The sequence below is a fragment of the Phodopus roborovskii genome, unplaced genomic scaffold (genome assembly GCF_943737965.1).
Source record: "Phodopus roborovskii unplaced genomic scaffold, PHOROB, whole genome shotgun sequence".
NCBI lineage: Eukaryota > Metazoa > Chordata > Mammalia > Rodentia > Cricetidae > Phodopus > Phodopus roborovskii.
In genome coordinates this window covers 1,451,619-1,470,933 of record NW_026126409.1, presented here as the reverse complement: position 1 = coordinate 1,470,933, position 19,315 = coordinate 1,451,619, and the positions used below count along the sequence as shown (strand labels likewise).

Here is a 19,315-nt window from a genome sequence, read left to right as displayed (position 1 = left end):
CTAGTGTAGTTGATATGGCATTAAAGGGCCTCTGCTGCAGAATCTTATCACTTCCTCTGACAGTCAAACATTTCACTGATAGTTCCTTGCTCAGCTATCATCAGAGAAGCTACCTCCTGCAGAGAATGGGACCAAATACAGAAATCCACAGCCAGACAGAATGAGAGACTTTGGAATAACCAGCCTTAAGCAGACTGTCTTCAGCAAATCCTTTCCCTCAGGGCTCAGGAAACACTGAGGAAGAGGAAACAGAAAGAGTCTTTTGTCTTTTGCTCACCAAAGACTGGAAATTTTGAAGTCTTTTTCTCTCCTGAAAGAGAAGAGGTCCTACTTTGCCCTTTTAAGCATCTCTGCCTCAGAAGGTTCCTATTTTGGTATGAAGATATACTTAAACCATATGCAGAGATGGCAAAGCTAATCAATCTATAAGGATCTTGTGAGTGTTCGGAACCATCTTTAAACCAAGGAAAATATTAGTGACCTCTTCTGTCTTTAAAGTGACAGCCCACAACTATGCTGGTGTTTGCTATCCTTTAGCTAGAAGCATGAGCAGGCATCTGCTCTGTCATGGACTCCATCAAGCATCACGTGAAAGTCTTTTACCATTGCTACTGTGTGGGAGAACAGGCTTAGGATTGTTAAGCCACCTGTTGGTACTGTTCCTTAGTTCACTGTGCCTCTGTGCCAGCACCGGTGGATAGATATACTCCTTTTTGCAGATCAATTGGAGGCAATTATAAAGAGCCTGGTTCAAGCTGAAGAAGAAAGCCACACCAAAGTACTTTTCTCTAAATTTGCCCAGCATACTCACTCAGGAATCCCTGATAGAACCTGTACAAAGCAGAGTCATAAGCTCATGTTTATTTTAGAAAGATGCAACTGCATTCTCAGTTTTCCAATTTTAAAAATTGCTTTTGGTTTTCTCAGGATGTATCTTATATAGGTGAGCCTTGAACTCACTGTGTAGTTGAAGCTGGTCTTAAATTCCTAATCCTTTTGCATGCTGGGATCCTGACATATACCACCAGGCCTGGCTCTATGTGTTTTGTTTGGGAAGATGATTAATTCTGGATTGGATTAGTAAAGTCTATTAGATTAGAAAGTAAAGCTCTCCATCACCAAAACACAACAACATCTGAGGTGCAGATAAAGAATTGTTATAGGATCTCAACCAAGGGAAATGTCAAGCATTCAGATTTTTCATTTAAATCCATGACTTCCTGTCAGAAGTTCTACCTCCACACCTTTATCATTAGAAGTTGTATTCTGATGAAAGACACCCAAGGAGCCGACATCTCAACCCCACACCAAACTCTGCAAAGCCTTTTTGTACATTACATTTAGTATTTGGAATTAAGGATATACAATGAATACACAGGTTCTCCTATGTGTAACCATCCTAGCTTATACCTCTCCCTTTGAAAACTGTAAATCACAAATGGTGATTACAGTGTCTCTCCAGGGACCTTTAATCCTCCATTCCACAAGACCTTCATTAAAGGCTAAGCATTGCACTTCTCAAATTCAACAGGTTTAAAGTGAACTTGCCAGACGATTCAGACAAATACTGATTCTGTCCTTAACTGGGTATAAAAGTTTCTGCATTCCCTGAGTTACCCAGGCTTGAAATTTAAAGTTACTGTAACACAACCCATCTATCATATATTGAAATACTGACCCAATCTTTGTGTATTTTTTTTTCCTTTACCTAGGTTTTTCTTTTCTATTTTCCTATCTTCAGCTAATTACTAAGACCATTGTATAAACCATGAAGAGATAAAAACTACACTCATCAAATTCATATACCATAACTAAATTGGTTGGTAGGGATGTTTCTACTTTACTAACAAGGAATCAATGTCCACAATTTCCACAAATGAAAAGAGCTGCTCAAGATGAAACAGTCAATAATCCCCATGAATGTATGTCCCATTCCTCACCCTACCCACCTTAGTGGATAATGCTTCGTGTAAGAAAGTGACTTTACAGGAAGCCTCTGAATGCTCAGGGCAGGGAAGTCTGTACTGACCCCATGAGGCTAAAGGCAGCTAGAGGACACTGAGGAGTGGCTTGTTGACTCTTACTAGCAGTGACTTCACTCACTGATCTAAGCACCTGGTACTATAAGCCACTCGATTGTTCTTTCTTGGTGTTCTTTTGCTTCATCTCCTTTACAATAGTTACTATTAATTTCACCTTCCACTTGTGGGAGATTCCTGGACTTTATAAACAATACATAGTCACACCTACTAAATCACTAACAATACATACACCCCTACTAAATAAGATTCAAAATTAGGTTTGACAGACTATAAACTCTACAGGAACCCTCAAGTGGAAAAATAACATATAACTACTACTACAACCACTGAGAAGATTAGGAAGAAACAAAAATGAGTCCATCTTTTTCTGCAAACAAACAAACAAAAATTTTACAACATAAAAAATCTGTAAGAGATTACTGGAGCCACCCACCACTAAACCAGGAGGCAGCTGAGTATCCTACCCCTAATGACAAATGCAAACTCAAGAAATCCATAACCACTTGAGACACTTAGTAAAACTAGAATTTTACTCTGTGGCCAGCTAAGTAACACCACGCCACATTATTTTATTATTTCTTTAATAATGATACATATGAAGACTCCTTTCTGCTTTTAAATTGGGTTGCTCACTTTTTTAAATTATATTTTAACTAATTTCTTTATCACTGCTATTTCAGGTCACATCTTCCCAAGCAGGAAGGCACTAAGGAAAGAAAAAGGCTTCAGAGAACTAGTATAGCACCCCATTTGAGAGGAAGGAGGAAGAAGGGCACGAAGAAGGGGAAACACACACACACACACACACACACACACACACACACAAATCCACAAATATCTTCAGGGTACTGAACAGTAAAGTACTTCCCTCAGGCATATCAGCTGCTCACAGATACCATTCACCTCTTCTGCCGAACTCCTATCCTGGGAGGAAATCTAAGAAGCTGAGATGTAAAACATATTTTCACACTGCAAAGCATATTTTAAAGGCAGTTTCTTAGCTCATAATTGAGAGAAGCAGAAAAGAAGTTGCTGACAGATTCCTATATTTGCTATCTCTCTTTGCCTCTATCCAAACCTGAGCTCAACAGAAAAGGACATTATCCACCATGGCTCTTGGTGACAGTAACATTTGTGTCATGCGGTCTTCAGGTCAGCTAGAACTTACAGGTTGGAGTGGTGGTCATTGGCTGATAGGCCTGTGAGAGAGAAACACCCAGACACAAAGGAACCCATGGGGACATGAGTGACTGTAAGTCTCTAATTATCCTTTCTAATTCTGGAGCCATGTGACTGGACTTCACACAGCACTGCTGAACCCTGGGGGCTTGAGGCTCCCAGCTGGACCACTAAGAGAAGGGATGTTATTCTTTTCCCCTTCATTAAAGTACTGCATTATGTAGCCAGTGAGGTGCACTATTTCCTGCTGACAGGCAGCTCAAGCCAGCAGACAGAGCATCCTGGATGAATTTAACTATTCCTGTTCTAACTGGATCCAAGATCTCAGCAGACTTCTTTATTTATATATAATATTTTAAAATACATATAGTAAGATAAGTCTCAAACAATGAACCTTCCCAACTAAATTCTGGAGTAGGAGAGATCTAAGGAATGCCATCTCCTCCTGTCTACCAAAATCGGAAGAAGAAAGGAAGTTTGGAAATTTTGTTACAGTGACCACTCCCAAACAATCCTCCTAACACACACACACACACACACACACTTTAGAGATGCAACAAAAGGTTTTACTGTGTTCAAACCACTGTCAAATATTGCCACCGAAATGAGCTTTAATGACAAAGCAAAGACACATGTTGAAATCAGAGAGGATTTAAAATTATATCTAGGCAATACAAAAACAAATACATTTTTGTTTGGTTCAAGATACTTGATACTATTCCAAAATCTACCATGAAATCCTTATTACAGGTACCCATGATTTAAGGGGTCAGTTTGGCACAACTTAGCAAACATGAACTCGAGCTCCATCACCTTGGACAGAGTTCAGTGTGCCACATGCCACCTGTGTGATCTTGATCAAGTTACTTACCAGCTCTGTGCCTCAGTTCCTTTGTCTGGAAAAGGATATTATTAGCTCCTTTCCTTCTCCTACTTTATGAGAATCAAGTATGTGCTATAAAAGCATGCCGAGAAACTGGCTACAATACTCTTGGAGTATTTTTTACTAGTTCATCATTAATACTTATGCAAAATAAGAAAAAAGTCAATACATCAACAGGAATGATTTCCTCACATAGTAATCTCTTACCTTCGTTGATACCTTTTCTGTGGCTTCTGTGGTAGACAGCACAGCTCTTGACCTGATTTTGTCTACCATATAAACAACTTCTAAATGCCCCAGAAAGTTGGGTGGGAGATAGAGTGATTTCTCTTATATACATGTTCTTCAGCATCTTATCAAAATTTATGCTACTGAGAGACAAACACTTTTCTCCAGAACGGCCTGGCAAGTGACACTTCAGGGACATTCTACCCGTGGGCACACTCCCTCTTCCAGGAAGGCTTGCTCTCAAAAAAATCTCCTTTCTTTGGGGACATTCTTCTTTCAATGACATCACTGGAGACACTCTCCTCTCAGTGACACATCCCTGAAGACATCCTTCTCTCAGGGGTGCCCATCTTCATGATACAGAAAATCTAAACTTGGCAGCCGGACCCTGAGCTAGGTACTTTTAGCTATATTAACCCTTTAATAATCATAGCTATACAGTGTGCTGGGTATCATAATCCCTATTTTGAAAACAAAATTAAACCAGGTTTCAGAATGAATAAACATATCAGGCCAAACCCTGATACTCTTAAGACCTTGTGTACTTTCCTCACTTTGACCCCAATCACTCAGTTTCACAGGGAAACACAAGGACAGCACTGAAAGGTGCTAGCTCTGAGTTTGTCCCTCCAAAGGACCATAAGACCATGCTTTCAACACAAGGCAGACTGTGGGAAGACAGCTGTACTACAAACCTGAACAGAATCTTAAAGATAAAGGCACTGATATTTTTCATGTACCTTTAAAATACTTGTCCTCATTTAACCTTCCCTACACCACCATCTCCAGATACAAATATAGAAAACACATTCCAAAACTAAATTCATAAAACTTACAAGGTTTAGCTTTCCCTTCTTGCTGACAGAGATGCTTAATGGCAGACAGAGGAACTAAGAAAATGTGCAAAACTAGGTGAGATGATGGATATCCATAAGTAGATTCATAATGACAGATGACAAATACGGAACCTGTACCCTAAGTCATCATTTTAACTCAAGATGAACGTCAATGTTAAAACAGAGAGACTAAATGCCTTGCCAGTGTGAGACCAAAGGCTGTTTCTAGAGTACCACCCACCATCTACAGGGCTGTGGCATCAGAGCTAACACCTCACTACAACTACTGGCTCAGTGTCCATTCACATATAGTAAGCCAGGAAAGGCCCACAGCTTGCCAACTTGACAAACTACTAGGGTATAATTATCATTCTCTTGAATCACAAACTTCCATTTACTCGCATCACTTGCTTACATCCACTGAAACTGGCCATATCCATTTAAAATATACCCTCCTCTTAGACTTCCCAAAAAGAGATTACTTCCAAAAAAACAAAAACAAAAACAAATGAAACATGAAAGTAATGAGGTCAGCACTGCTACCTTCCCCAGAAGGCAATCTCTTGAGGGTCTTTTGTGTAGATAGAGGTGGCAGAATCGTGCAGTCCGTTGGTGATCCCGGTAGAGTAGCCCATCACTATCCCACCATCTGCTGACACGCTCAGGACATCCTGATGTCCTCCCACAGAGGTCCTCTCCAAGAACTGACCACCTTCTCTGATGCGCTGCTGGATCATGGGAGTCAGCGGCATCTCAAAACTAAAGTAGCTATCAGGTTCTGAGTACAGAGTCTCCAATGACTCTGCACTGTAGTATAGGGAGGTGTTGTCCAAAATGGTTTCAAACTGGCTGCTGTATACATCTGTGGAGTCCTCCGTGTATCCCGGCCCAAGAATGTCATCATCTCCTCCCCGAAGGTGCTCCTCTTGTTCAAGAAACCTGGAAAACAAGTGAAGGGAAACATTTTCAACATCAAATTAGCTTTTTCTTTTCAATTTCCTGTCTTCAACCAACCATATTTAAAAAAAAAAACGGTAGTGCTGTATAAATACAACTGTTATATCCACCAAACTGATGGCTTAATAGCATATTTAGAAACAAAAATATGAAGCCTAATTAGGTAAAAATATTCTCTCTAGGTTAGTGTGTGTGTGTGTGTGTGTGTGTGTGTGTGTGTGTGTGTGTGTGTGTGTGTGTGTGTGTGTTGCCTGAATGCTTATGTGTGTCACGGAAGTTAGGAGGAGGCATCAGAGCCCCTGAACCTGGAGTTGTGAGCCCCTATGGAGCACTGGGAATTGAACCCAGGTTCTCTGCAAGAACAACAAGTGCTTTTAACTAATAAGCTAAGTCTCCAACCCAAGTTTAAAATACTCTTAATACACATGTCACTAATCTGTAATCAAGTCAACAAAGTTTCAGACTAGTTTCCTACATCTCTTAGTAGTGCATATTTGAAAAGAAAAATTATTTTCTCTTTTCAACCAGCCATATCTAGATCATACAATTATCATCATTAATCATAAGAGAAGCACATAAATATCATGTAAACTTGATACATTAAACCATCAGTAAAAATGCTCTGAACTCTAACTGGCTGTAAATAATTCTGATTTAAGTGAGACCAGATGCTCTCTGGTGAGAATCCAGCTGCTGCCCTCTGCTGACAGAAAGTAGAACTGCAGAGACTTCAGGTTCGCCACAAGAGCATTAAATAAACTTCTGAAAGGCTAACAACAACTGTGCACTTCCCTGTAGAGGACTATTTCTCTGGAGCTCAGTATGCCTTAGCTGCCTTTAGTCCTTTGGGTAGAATGAAGGTCTCCTGGGCTTTTCTACCCCTGCTCCTGTCCACATTAACATGTCTACTGTTGCCCTTGTGCAGCTCATGTTTGCAGTCAGGTTCATGAGATTTTATGTGTGTAGCTTGATGTTCCTACCAGTGAGTTAGTTATCCAACACCAAATGGTCAACCTTGAAGATATACACGCAAGTAACATATAGACTGAGCAGGTTATATTTATGTATTTAGGAATATGTATGTAGATTTCATACATGTCTATAATGTATATATGCATGTAACAATTAATGTAAAAAACAGGCTGAATTTCAAAGAGAGCACTGAAGTAAGTGTATGGGAGAGTTTGGAGAGGGGGAAAGGGTAGAGGAGGAAAATCATGTTTAAAAAGGAATTTTTAAAAAGCTGACAAATATGGCAAAATCATAAAAAGCTAGATATAACTTAGATATGACTATGAAAGGGTGGGGCATCAATGTTGGTGTAGAGATCTTAAGAATTAATATCCAGCAAGGCCTTCAAATAGTAAGGTGAATATTCAGACAACTTAGGCAAGTCAGTGGTCAGAGCAGTAAGTCAAAAGAAACATGGAACTGATTTACCGCAGTGTTGCCTACTTGCTATATAATTTTAGGTAAACTTTACTTGACCTCTGGTTCCCATGACAAGGGAATAAAAAAGAAATAAGAAGTATCTATGAAATGTCTCCTAAATGATCCCTATGTATTACCAAAATCTGCATACAATGCTATGACTGTCCTTGTTGGTGTTAACTTACTGTCATTTCATTGGGTACCAAAGAATTTTCTGGGCTGACACCTCTTACAGCTTTTTCATTGGTCGTAAATGAAAGCAAAGATCCTGTACAGAACTCACTCCCCATTTTCTATCTGGCCAACTGCCTCCATTTCAGGTCTCATTTAATTAACTTGTTTACAGAAAGATTTTATCCATACTGCCACCTGAATTAGCCTCTTTCTTTCCATTCAAGTTTATCTTCCCAGTAGATCTCTGTTCTTTTCTTCACAGGACATAGTTAGTGTTTGTGTGGCCAATGTGTATATTTAGCACTAAAGTTCATAGGCCAGGGATCTCAGGTACTTTACCAACTGTTTTATGTCCAGCACCTAGCAGGGTCATGACACAACAAGCAACTTGAAAATGTTTCTAGAAAAAGGGGGAGGTGGGGGGAGGGTGAAAACAATGAATTGCTAGTCTGAACAGCAGTAAAAGTGCAAATTTCAGAGTGATATAAAGACAAGAGCCATATATCAAGGCTACTTCTGAAAAACATCTAGGGATTTTGTGATCCTTATAGTCACCCCCAAAAAATCATCTTAAATGTGTCACCTGCAGAGGAAAAGACACACACACACACCCACACACACACATGCACGCACGCGCGCATCCCTTTAGTCTTGACATATTTTTAGCATATAAACCAGTAGTTCTCAACATTCCTAAAGCTGTAACCCTTTAATATACTTTCTCATGTTGTGGTGACCACACACACAAACACACACACACACACACACACACACACACACTCTAAAATTGTTTCTATAGCTATTTTGCTGCTGTTATGAAATCATAAAGTAAATTTTTGTATTTTCTAATGGTCTTACGTGACCCCCTGTGAAAATGTCATTCAACCCCCCAAAGGAGACATGACCCACAGTTGAGAACTACTCATTCATGAATATTATAAAATAAGTGGATTGTAGTCTAGTGTACCTCTGACTTTCTCAGATGTCCTAACCTCTATGTCCATACAGGAAAGCAGGCTGCACTATAAGCTGAACTGTTTGCACTCAGAGGAAGCCCACAGATAGGCTGTGGCGACTACACAAGACATATCAATAAGTTTTAATCTTTCATGTCAAAAACACATGTTTGCAAGGTTGACTGTTCATAGTATCTTTAGCTTTGCTCCCCTGATCCTTTTCTAAAAGATAGCTTTATTAAGTGATGACTTTTCTGTCTTACAAGCTGTAATCTAAGAAAAGCCTAGACTATAATCATTTCTCTCCCATTCTGTAACAATAAGAACAAAGTATGGCAGTCCTCCAATTTATGCATAGGGATAAATTGCCATTGGTATGACTATAAATTCCTAAATATGTCATTCCTATACCTATGGTAAAGTTACTGTATGTTAGCCACAGAGTTTTAATAATCATAACAAATGGAACAACTGTACAATACATTATAATAAAACCTATATAAACATGAATTACCATTTCTAGAATTCTCCATTTAATATTTTGGACATCATAGTCAACTTCACATACATGGAATAAACCTTGTAAAGCAAACTGGCTGTTAAGGTGAGACTATGGACCTGTGTGGAGGATTCCCACATCAAGCCAAGACAGCAATTATCGATAACATGTTCCAGGCATCACAAATAGCATGATGACTCTAGAGCTCACCTTTCTTTATCTTCCTGTAGATCAAGGGTTTCCTCAAGGTGTTCTTTGCTTTCCCTAAGGAAGACTTCATCCTCTCCACTCTCACCAAGAGGGACAGGGGGCAATGCCCCTAAGCTCGTGCCAGGCTTTGCTGAAGGAACTTTCCAGGTTTCATCCCAAACACTCCCAGTTAAATTAACAGAATTGCTGCACAAACCAGCAGCTGAACTGTAATGGCTTGACCCTTTGGCAAACCACTTGCTGACAGGAGAGGTTGTCCTTTCTGGTAATGTCTCAACACCTACTGGATGCTGAGTGTCCACCTTCTCTCCCGTCCACAATATCTCTACTCCTTGAAACTCTACATGTTTGATCCGCCCTTGCCGTCCCATGAAGCCACCTGAATCACATACTCTAGGGTGCTCTCTTCCAAGGTCAGACCTGTGATCTTTCAAAACGCCAGCTCTGTCCACAGGGTTATGGCTCCCTGTTGAGGTCCGCAGGGACAACACAGGACATGCTGACTCCTGCACACAGAGAGGCCCTTGTCTTCTGTAATTAGTTATCAGGGACAGTTCTGCCTGAGCTTCTTCGGGTAGGAGTGCAGTCCGATCCTCCTGGATGTTCAAAGAAAAATTTCCATCTGTTGGTACTTCCCCCGAAAGAGGTAAATCTGATGATTTTCTGCTAGCAGGGAATGTTCTATGGGTTCTCTGTGGCTTATGACTAGCAGGACTCCACTCTTTATCCACTGGCTGACCTGAAAAATTAGCATCTTTGTCCAGTACCTTTGTAGCCTGAAATGTTCCTGAAACTATTCTGGCTTCTGTAGCTTTCAGAGCAGAAATTAAAGAGTCAATGGGTTGTAAACTTTGTTCCTGAGGGTGACACTGAGAAGCATCATTTGGTCCTTCTGTAACACTGCTGAGCATAGAGTCTTGTCCAGCAAGAAGGTAGACTGCCTGCTGCTCTAGCGGGCAGCATGGCTGAGACTTTGCATCCAAGTCTAGAGAGGCTCTTAGGCCTTCTCCTTCTTCCATGGTCCCATATTCTGGAAATTCATTTGTGACAGTTGGTGGGAGTAAAGTGCTTCCTCCATGATCACCTAAGAATGGAACAGAATGGAAATAGAACATCAAGGTCTAATGTGTATTAAGAAATACCAAACATGCTAGGTTCTCAGTAATATTTGTTTACTATTTCCTTCTACTCCACCCTGTAACACACACTTCTTATAACCTTGCAGTGGCCGCTTCTATTCAGCCTACATATACATCACCACAGAAGTTTCTACATAAGAGAAGGCTAATGACTCACACCATATGAACCCTACTTCTCAGGAAATCCCAGAAATGGGACTGTAGTAACTCAGTTCCTTCATAGTACAAACATTAAAATTATGGTATCACTATCCAAATACCATTGGTGAAATAATAAATATTGATGTGGAGCATGACACCAATCCTTACAAACATACCATGACATCTGAGACCAGGCCTCAGGAAGGATGACATTTATTTAAGGTCAGTAAATATTTCCCAGCTGGAAGTCTGTTCTTCCCTGTCCCATTCTAGGGAGAGAAGCATTTTCCAAACTTCCCTGAAGAGTGACAGTGAAGAAAAATGTAAGAGGAAACACAGTGCACAGAAAGGTTTCTAGGATTTCAACTGTATAATTATTTTGCATTTATTTATTTTCTTAATTGATAAATAAAAGTTATATGTATATTTCTCAAGGTAATGTGCGTACATCTGTATCATTATGGGATTATTAAATTAAAGAATCATATGTTCATTACCATACATAATTGATAATTAATGTTAAAAATACTTCAAATCGATTCTTCCAGTAATTTCAAGTAGCCACTATAATGTAAAATAGATTTCTGGAAGTGACTTCTAACTGAAATTGTGTGTCCACTGATAGCATCTTACTAGTCTCCACCCTGGTGACCACTATCTACCTTCTGTTCCATGAGTGCAGTATTTTCAGAGTCCACATATAAGGTTGTCAACTGCATAAAATTTACTTACATCATGCAATGAGTTCTAGTACATAAAGCAAAAGAAACAATAGTTAATTGATAATTTGTTATAATCAATCAAATTTGCATTTCTTTATTAAATGAGACCCAATATCAGGCAGTGAGACCCGAGAGTAGGGAAATTCTGATACACAAAACCTTTAAATGAAAGTTTTTATGGGTAAATACTTAGGTCAGTAGCCAACCTCCATTTGAACATGGGTTTTGTTGCTAAATCAGGAAAACTCTCATCTATGGTATACTAACTTCTATTTTATGAAAGAGAACTTTGACTGCTTATGAGCCACTGCAGAGCTATAGGCTTCCTCTTCAGCAATACAGGTAATAAATACCTGAATACACACATGCAAGTAGCATGAAAAACATGGCTGAAGGCATCAACAAGATGAGGTAATTTGAAATGTGTTAATACGCCGTATGGTATTCCCCACATACTAAAATTTGGTAAATAGTATGTCTGAGCATATATGTTGTTTTGTACTGCACTTTGAACAATTTGAAATATACTTCCAACATTAAATTTGAATCAAATATTATACAATCTTGGACACACTCTTGAAGTTCTCTTGATGCAACCAATAAGATGTACTTTCTTAACTCTGAAAGGAAGCAACTTTTCAAACCTTTGGCTTTGAAAAGGAAGACAGGTGAACAATTGGAAATATAGGGTTTTTTTTTTTCAATAAACAATGTAGGTGCCTACCTCTAAGTGTTTATGTTTATGCCCAAGGTTAAATGCTACCCCCTGCCCTAATTAAGAGAACCCTCTGTCTGCCTTGAACAGAATTAAATGGTACATGGCTGCTCAAGGTGCTGAGAAGTGACAGTTGATTGCTAACCCTATCTAGGACATTTACACCACCTGCTCTAAGGTTCAGGGATCATTGCAGAAGAGAGGCAAGAATGAACTTAGGAGCCAAAAAATAGGGAGAAATGCTATGAACTGCTGTCTTCTGGGAACATCATAATCTCACTATAGCTGTACCTGTCTGCATCAGGCTTGCACAAGACTGGGCCTATCGCTAGTCAATCATGGATCAGGGAAGGCCTTCTGGGTCTACCCATGCCTGCTGAGCTATTGGCTACTGATTGATCCTGGGACAGGGGAAATTTCTGTATTCAGTTGGAGACCCAATGAGGAGCCCATCAGGCTCCAATGGATAGTTCCAAATCCATGGTCACACAAATGATCTTGTTTAAACTCAATAAATTTCAACAATAACAAAATAAGTCCTGAACATGGGAAAGGGAACTGTGGGGAAGAAAAAGGAGTGATGGGGTGGGAGACTGATTAGAAGGTGGGGTTACAATAATCAGAATGTACTTTATGCATGTATGAAATTGTTAGAGAACAAGTTCAATGAACATTATGAATTTTAGCTAAGTGTGACAGCACAAGTCTTAAATCTTAAATCCCCCAGAATGCAGGAGGTAGAAGCAGAAAAATCACAGAGTTTGAGGCCAGCCTGGTCTTCATAGTGGTTCCAGGACAGCCAGGGAAACACAGTAGACTTTGTCTTCAATAATAATTATATTTATGTTCTTTTTATTATTAAATTATAAAATTCTTATAAACATCTTATGAGTGGTCTTTTTATTTGATTGGTAGCATCTTTTGAGTTACAAAAGTTTATAAATTTGATAAAGGTCTAACTTACCTGTTTTTCTTTGGTTGCTTATCTTTTTGTTATATATAAAAAAATCACTATTTTATTCAAGGTTAAAAAGATATAATCTCATTTTATTTTAATAGCTTTTACAGGGTTAGCTATTTTAAGTTAATCTTTGTGTACAATATGAGAGGCTCAAGTTCATTCTATTGGATTTGGACATCTAGTTTATATTCTCCTTGCTCATTTAATGCCTTGATGCCTTTGTGAATACTCAACTGACTGACACTGTAAGGTTTTATTGTAACTCTGCATTCTATCACATTGAGCTGGATCTTCATGCCAACATCCTCTGAATTGACACTGCTGTTCTGTAATAGGTAAAGTGTCGAACTGGAAGAGTCTCCCAACTCTGCCCCCCTTTTCCCGGTTATTCTGGTCACTCTGGCTTTCTTATATTTCCTATATGAATTTTAGGATCAACCTACCAGACAGCTGGGATTTTTAACAAGAACAGCAAATAATCTATAGTGCACTGCATTCTAAACCATATTACTATTACATGGGCTATCCTTCTATTATTTCTTTCAGCAATAGTTTTGTGAACAAGTTATTATCTTATTAGGTTTATTTCATTCATACTAACAATACTGAGTGGATTTCTACAAAAACAACTTCTACTGTGCATTCCTACTGCATTGAAGTACACTGGGGTGCTAGTTATTACTCTTACACTCAACCACTTGGCTAAAATTGTGTTTTAGCCTTCATATTATAGATTTTTTTTCAGGGTTTCTACCTAAAATGCTATCTGTGAATAGACAGGTTTGCATTTCTCTAGTCCCAACCTATCTTTCCCTCATTGTCTCTCTCAGCTCCCCTTCCAGGGTTAGGTCATTGCTTCTAAACTGAACATTCATACCTTGAAAAGGTTTTAATTCTGACATATACATGGACATTCTGAACTTTACATACTGTCTTTTGCCTTTGTTCGGTATCTTTTTTTACTTGACATACTTCTTTTCATCTCAAATGATCATACTATTTTTACCCTTCCAGATCTAACTCCATTTCACCACCTTAAATTAAATCTCCCTTTGATAACCAACTATTGAAAGAAAGCAAGCACTCTCCCTCACCGGAAATGCCAACAGAACTTTAGCTGTTCACATACATAAAATCAGAAGCCTAATGTTAACTCACATTTTAAGCTTCAAGCAACTGTAATTTTTAAAGATGTATTCTTTTTATTTATGTGCATATGTGTGTGTGAGTACCTGCTGTATCTGTATGAATGCCCCCATCCCCTGGGAGGTGCAGCTAGTTAGGAGGCACCCAACATTGCTGCTGAGACCCAAACAGTTCCTCTAGAGGAGCAGAGAGGTTTTTAACCAGTGAGCCATTTCTCTATCCTCTAAACAGCTACAATTTTTAACAAACCATGAAGTATTTAAAAAAAAAAAAAAAAACTCTACCACAGTGAAAATAAAGCCATACACATACAAAAATCCACTCCAGTGAAATTCAATTCAGAAGAACAAAGAAATGTTAACTGACATCATCTGAGAGCCCACTTTGTCCTAATAGCTTAGTTTTTCATCTATAAAATAAGCATGAAAATAACCACCAGCCCAGGGAAGTAACAAAACAAAACAAACAAACAAAAAGAGAAATGGGCTCTCAAAAAACATGGTAAGTCCTTCAGTGCAATTGCAGTAATTTTATTGAAATGTCATTCAGAAGAAAAAGGAAATACATCAAGTATAGGAAATACTTGTGGTGCTTGACAGAATTTGGCAACTGGTCCAAGCTAAAGAGATCAAAGAAATGAGAAAATTGGAAGAAAGTCCCTACAGGACTCCCTGCAGGCTTTACCACTTCATATGCTCTCCTGGTCTAAGCTTATTTTTTAGAAAGAACTAGTTCAGTAAGATGCATTTACCTTTTAGTAAGTAAGGACTAGAACAGACAGTCAAGGGCAAATAACAGTCTAAGAAGCTGAGGATCTCAGCAAATGTGCAAACAGTACAAACAAAGCATTCTACACAGAGCTGAGACTGGACTACACTGACAGTCTTCAGCTTCTAGCTATAAATTTGTGGGAAAGATTCAGACGCCACTAAGCAGTGAGGTCACTGGTTTTTTTTTTTTTTTTTTTTTTTTTTAATAGCAGTAAAGTTAACAAAAGTAACAAAAACAAACATTCTTCTATCTGTAGTAGTTTCTACATACAAACAACTTCCATGGGTGCCATCCACTCCTTCAGAGGACATGTCACAGGACTCTCATGTCTTCCCATGAAAATGAAGGACCCCTTTGTTGTGACACTGCAGAGGCTGTTTCCTTTTGCTGTTTACATTTCTACTCACCACTGGCTTTAACAACAAACAAAACTTAGCTAGGACTTGATCCTGAATTTTGTATTTATTCCATGTAAGTGATTCCTATGGAAATCATTATACTAGTATGATTACTTCTGAAAAGGAAAGAAAGAAAATGAGCAAATTTTTATTTTACTTTAAGGTTTCATTTTGTTTTGTTTTTTCTGCTCCTTTTCAGAACATTGCTACTGTGTCTGGCATTCATTCACTCACTCAGCAAACCTTTATATCAACAACCTGTTACATAACCAACACAGGGAATTCAAAAGAATACTGTCCAACATGATGTGTGTTTGACATGGCAAAAAGACATGTGAGTAGCAAATGAAGGATGTCCAAGGAGAGTATGGGCATACATACTCAGGATAACCAAAGGCTTGAGCAGAAGCAGAGGTAAGGTTTTGATACAGAACACATGCAGAAGGGGCTGGCTTGGAACAAGGATGCAAGGGCTGCTACCCTTCCCAGGACGTATAACTTCAGGCACTATCCACATCTATTGTCATCTCCCTCTCCCTATGTAGTTTCTACATATTCCCACCAAAGCCACTGTTGACCTCATCTACTGTGAGGGCTGTCACCCCTGACTTAAAGCGCCTTGCCTCCAATCTAATACTAATATAAGACCACAATCAACATTTTTTTCTGCAGAAAGCATTACTACATTAGTTCTGCCCAAATATGACAAGGGGATTTGATTTGCTTAGTATTAAAAGGAAGAATTCTAGCACTTACCGAAATGTAAACCACATACTCATAGAGTTGGACTAGCAGGTGCATAGCTTAACTGCATTTCTTTTTCCCTCTTAAAAGAATGTAAGTGTAGTCTAAAATATATGTAGGAGGGGAGTGAATGGAAGGAAAAGAGTTTTACTCACTGAAATATTATACTGAGAGGGAATTTTAATTCATTAAAAGTTGCCTTTTCTATAAGAAAGCTTATCCTACTACCTTGTATATTTGGCAAAGTTTTCCATAAATTACATTCCCTGGTAAAGTTACTTCTCTGTGATCTGCAAACCCACTGAGTTTTTAATTTGACTTAATATACTGAAAAAAAGGATAATTTTAATGTTAACAAGATCAATTTTAGCACTGCTCTGCACTCTGTATTAAGTAGCCATCTGTTTCTGCAACATAGAGAAAGGACTATAATAAAATGATGGAATAGAAACATAATGTGTTTCAATCATGAGGAAATGAGCCTGTTTCACAGGACTAGCTGCAGAGTCTATGCCTTCCTAAGAATGAAGTTGGAGAACCAGGATATGAAATATGCTCTTCTACTCTGGCTGACAAACTCAACACAAAATGGCCCCATTTGGCACATGTACCAGACACTTGGTCACTGAAGCTTGATTAGAGCAGCTTTCTTGAGTGATTCTGAGCAGCAAGCAAAACCTGAGCTTATCCAGGTAACATGACTGCCACATCCTGATGGGAGATGTCATTCTGTAAATATGTTTCTCTTATTGGTTGATAAATAAAGCACTGTTGGCCAATAGGAAAGGAAGATAGGATGGACTAGGAGACAAGGAGGAAAGAGGAAGTAGTAGGGAGGAGTCAGCATGGAGAGACTGGAGAGAGCAGAGGCTGGCCCCACTCTCCAGTAGGATGAGACCATGTGGAAACACTTAGATCAATAGAAATAGGTTAATACTTAAGATAGAGCTAGCCAATAAGAAACAAGTAACTGGCCAACAGAATTATATCAAATACAGGGTCTCAGTGTATTATTTGGGGCTGGCGTGTCAGTGGGGTCAGACTGGCGGAGGAAAAACATACTTGTAACAACATTCAGCTGAAGTCCTTTGGGGGGGTGGAAGATTATGAATTCTGCACACTTGTTTCCTGGGACCTGGGTCCATTGGACTTTATGAAGAGGATCTAACTTGTTTTTCTTTGTCACCATTAGAATGTAAACTCCAAATGGAATGAATGTGGTCTGTTCTTTGCCATCATGTCCCTTACAACACTAGAGCCTAGCAAAGTAGACATTTATGTTGTCTAAGTGAAATAAAGAATGCCATATATCAATGGGATGTCAGGATAACTCAAGGCAAAAAAAAAAAAAAAAAAATCCTCCTTAAACACAGGTAAAACAGAACATGTAGTCCTGATATCCAAAGGCCAGCTTGAGCAGAGAATGCTGGAAATGCAAAGAGCTTTCCCAACTTAGAGTAGGCTCATTCTTTCACCTTCTCAGCCAGCTTCTCTTGTGTGCTAAGTAGGAGTTAAATGCTGGGAGAAGAGCCCATAGAAGATCAGGAGACTCCCACCATCAGGCCTCACAAGCCAGCAATTCCTTCTGGACACATTGTCTGCAGAGTTTACTGGGTGGTAAAGATCAATAGAAACAACTTTAGCTGCACTTCTAGAATTTGACATGATGCTAGATAGGCTGTTAACATTAAGCATAAAATTCACAACTCACACACCACTCAGTAAGTCCTGTGTTGTTCAATATAATAGCCACATCTGCATTTGACTATGTAAATTAACTGCATAAAATTGCAAATTTAGGGCTTAAAGAGATGGCTCAGCAGGTAAGAGTACCCTTGCTCTTTCTAGAGAACTGGGATTCAATTCCCAGCACCTACATGGTGGCTTTCAGCATTCTGTAACTCCAGCTTCAGATGATTATTTAATTCATTCCTCTGACCTGCATGGGCATCAGGCATGTGCATGGTGCACAGACATACATGTAAGCAAAAATACCTATACCCATGAGATAAAAGTAAATAAATCTAAAAAATATTAGTTCTTCAGTGTTCCACCTATATCACTAACAGCTCTCAAGCTACTCTATATAGACAGATCATTTCAATTAATCACAGAAGTTTGATTTGAAAATGTTGTCCTGAATCTCTGTGCTTAGTATGACCTTGAGATGGCAACATACACATCACACAAAAGGATGTCACAAAAACGCTGCTCAGATTTTTCATGAGGGTTTCAAACATGAAACTTAATGAAGGACTATGGAGATGGGCAGGGAGAAAAACTGCTTACAGGGTAGGCATGAGGACCCGAGTTCCCTGACACATCAAAAGCTAGTCATGGGGGTGGAGAGATAGCTCAATGGTAAGCACACTCACTGTTCTTGCAGAGTACCTGGGTTCAATTCCCAGCACCCACATGACAGCTCACAACTGTTTGAAACTCTCATTCTAGGGAACCCAAATGTTCTCTTCTGGCCTCTAGAGGCACTGTATGAATATGGCACACATACATACATGTAGGCAAAATATTCACAAACATAAAAATAAATACATCTTTAAAAAAAATCTAGGCTTGGCTACACATGCCTGAAACTCCCACACTAGAGGATGGGCATATGTGCATTATTTTTTAATTGTTTTATTTATTTGTTTGGGAGAATACATGCTTTGACCTGCTTGTAGAGGTCATGGGACAACCTGTATAAGATGTTTCTCTCCTGCTACCATGTGGGTGGTTTCTGAAGATGTGGCTAATATCACTAGGCTTGGGCAGCATGTGCCCTTATTCACTGAGCCACTTCACTGTCCCAGCAAGAAGATTCTAAGAACTTAACATTCAGCTAGGCTAGCTGAAAATTATACCCTTCCAGTTCAGAGACTCATTTCAAGGAATGATAAGGCAGACAGCAACTGAAGCTTCTGCATGAACTGCCATGGGTACATACAAACAAACTCACGTGCATGCATCACCACACACACACACACACACACACACACACACACACAAATGAATAAAGCAGGCCAGAGACTCATGTACAGAGAAGTATGAGAAACTCTACTACCCTCTAGAAGTCACTCTGACAATATTTAATAAGTAACTACATTTTTATTCTTTAAAAAATTTCTTTTACAAGTCCCTACCTCTTAATTTGAAGTTCCAATAGTTCAAATAGTAGAGTAGACA

General features: G+C 39.1%; 1 protein-coding gene across 2 annotated transcripts in view; it reads right to left on the bottom strand.

The window, feature by feature from the left end:
• Positions 1-19,315, bottom strand: part of Psd3 (pleckstrin and Sec7 domain containing 3) — a 358,240-nt gene that overhangs the window by 251,252 nt on the left and 87,673 nt on the right. For both annotated transcript variants that reach the window (XM_051181930.1, XM_051181929.1), the window contains 2 exons: positions 9,396-10,479; positions 5,712-6,107 (listed from right to left, as the gene is read on the bottom strand). In XM_051181930.1, coding sequence (XP_051037887.1) covers positions 5,712-6,107; positions 9,396-10,479 — 1,480 coding nt within the window. The remainder of the gene's footprint in view (positions 1-5,711; positions 6,108-9,395; positions 10,480-19,315) is intronic.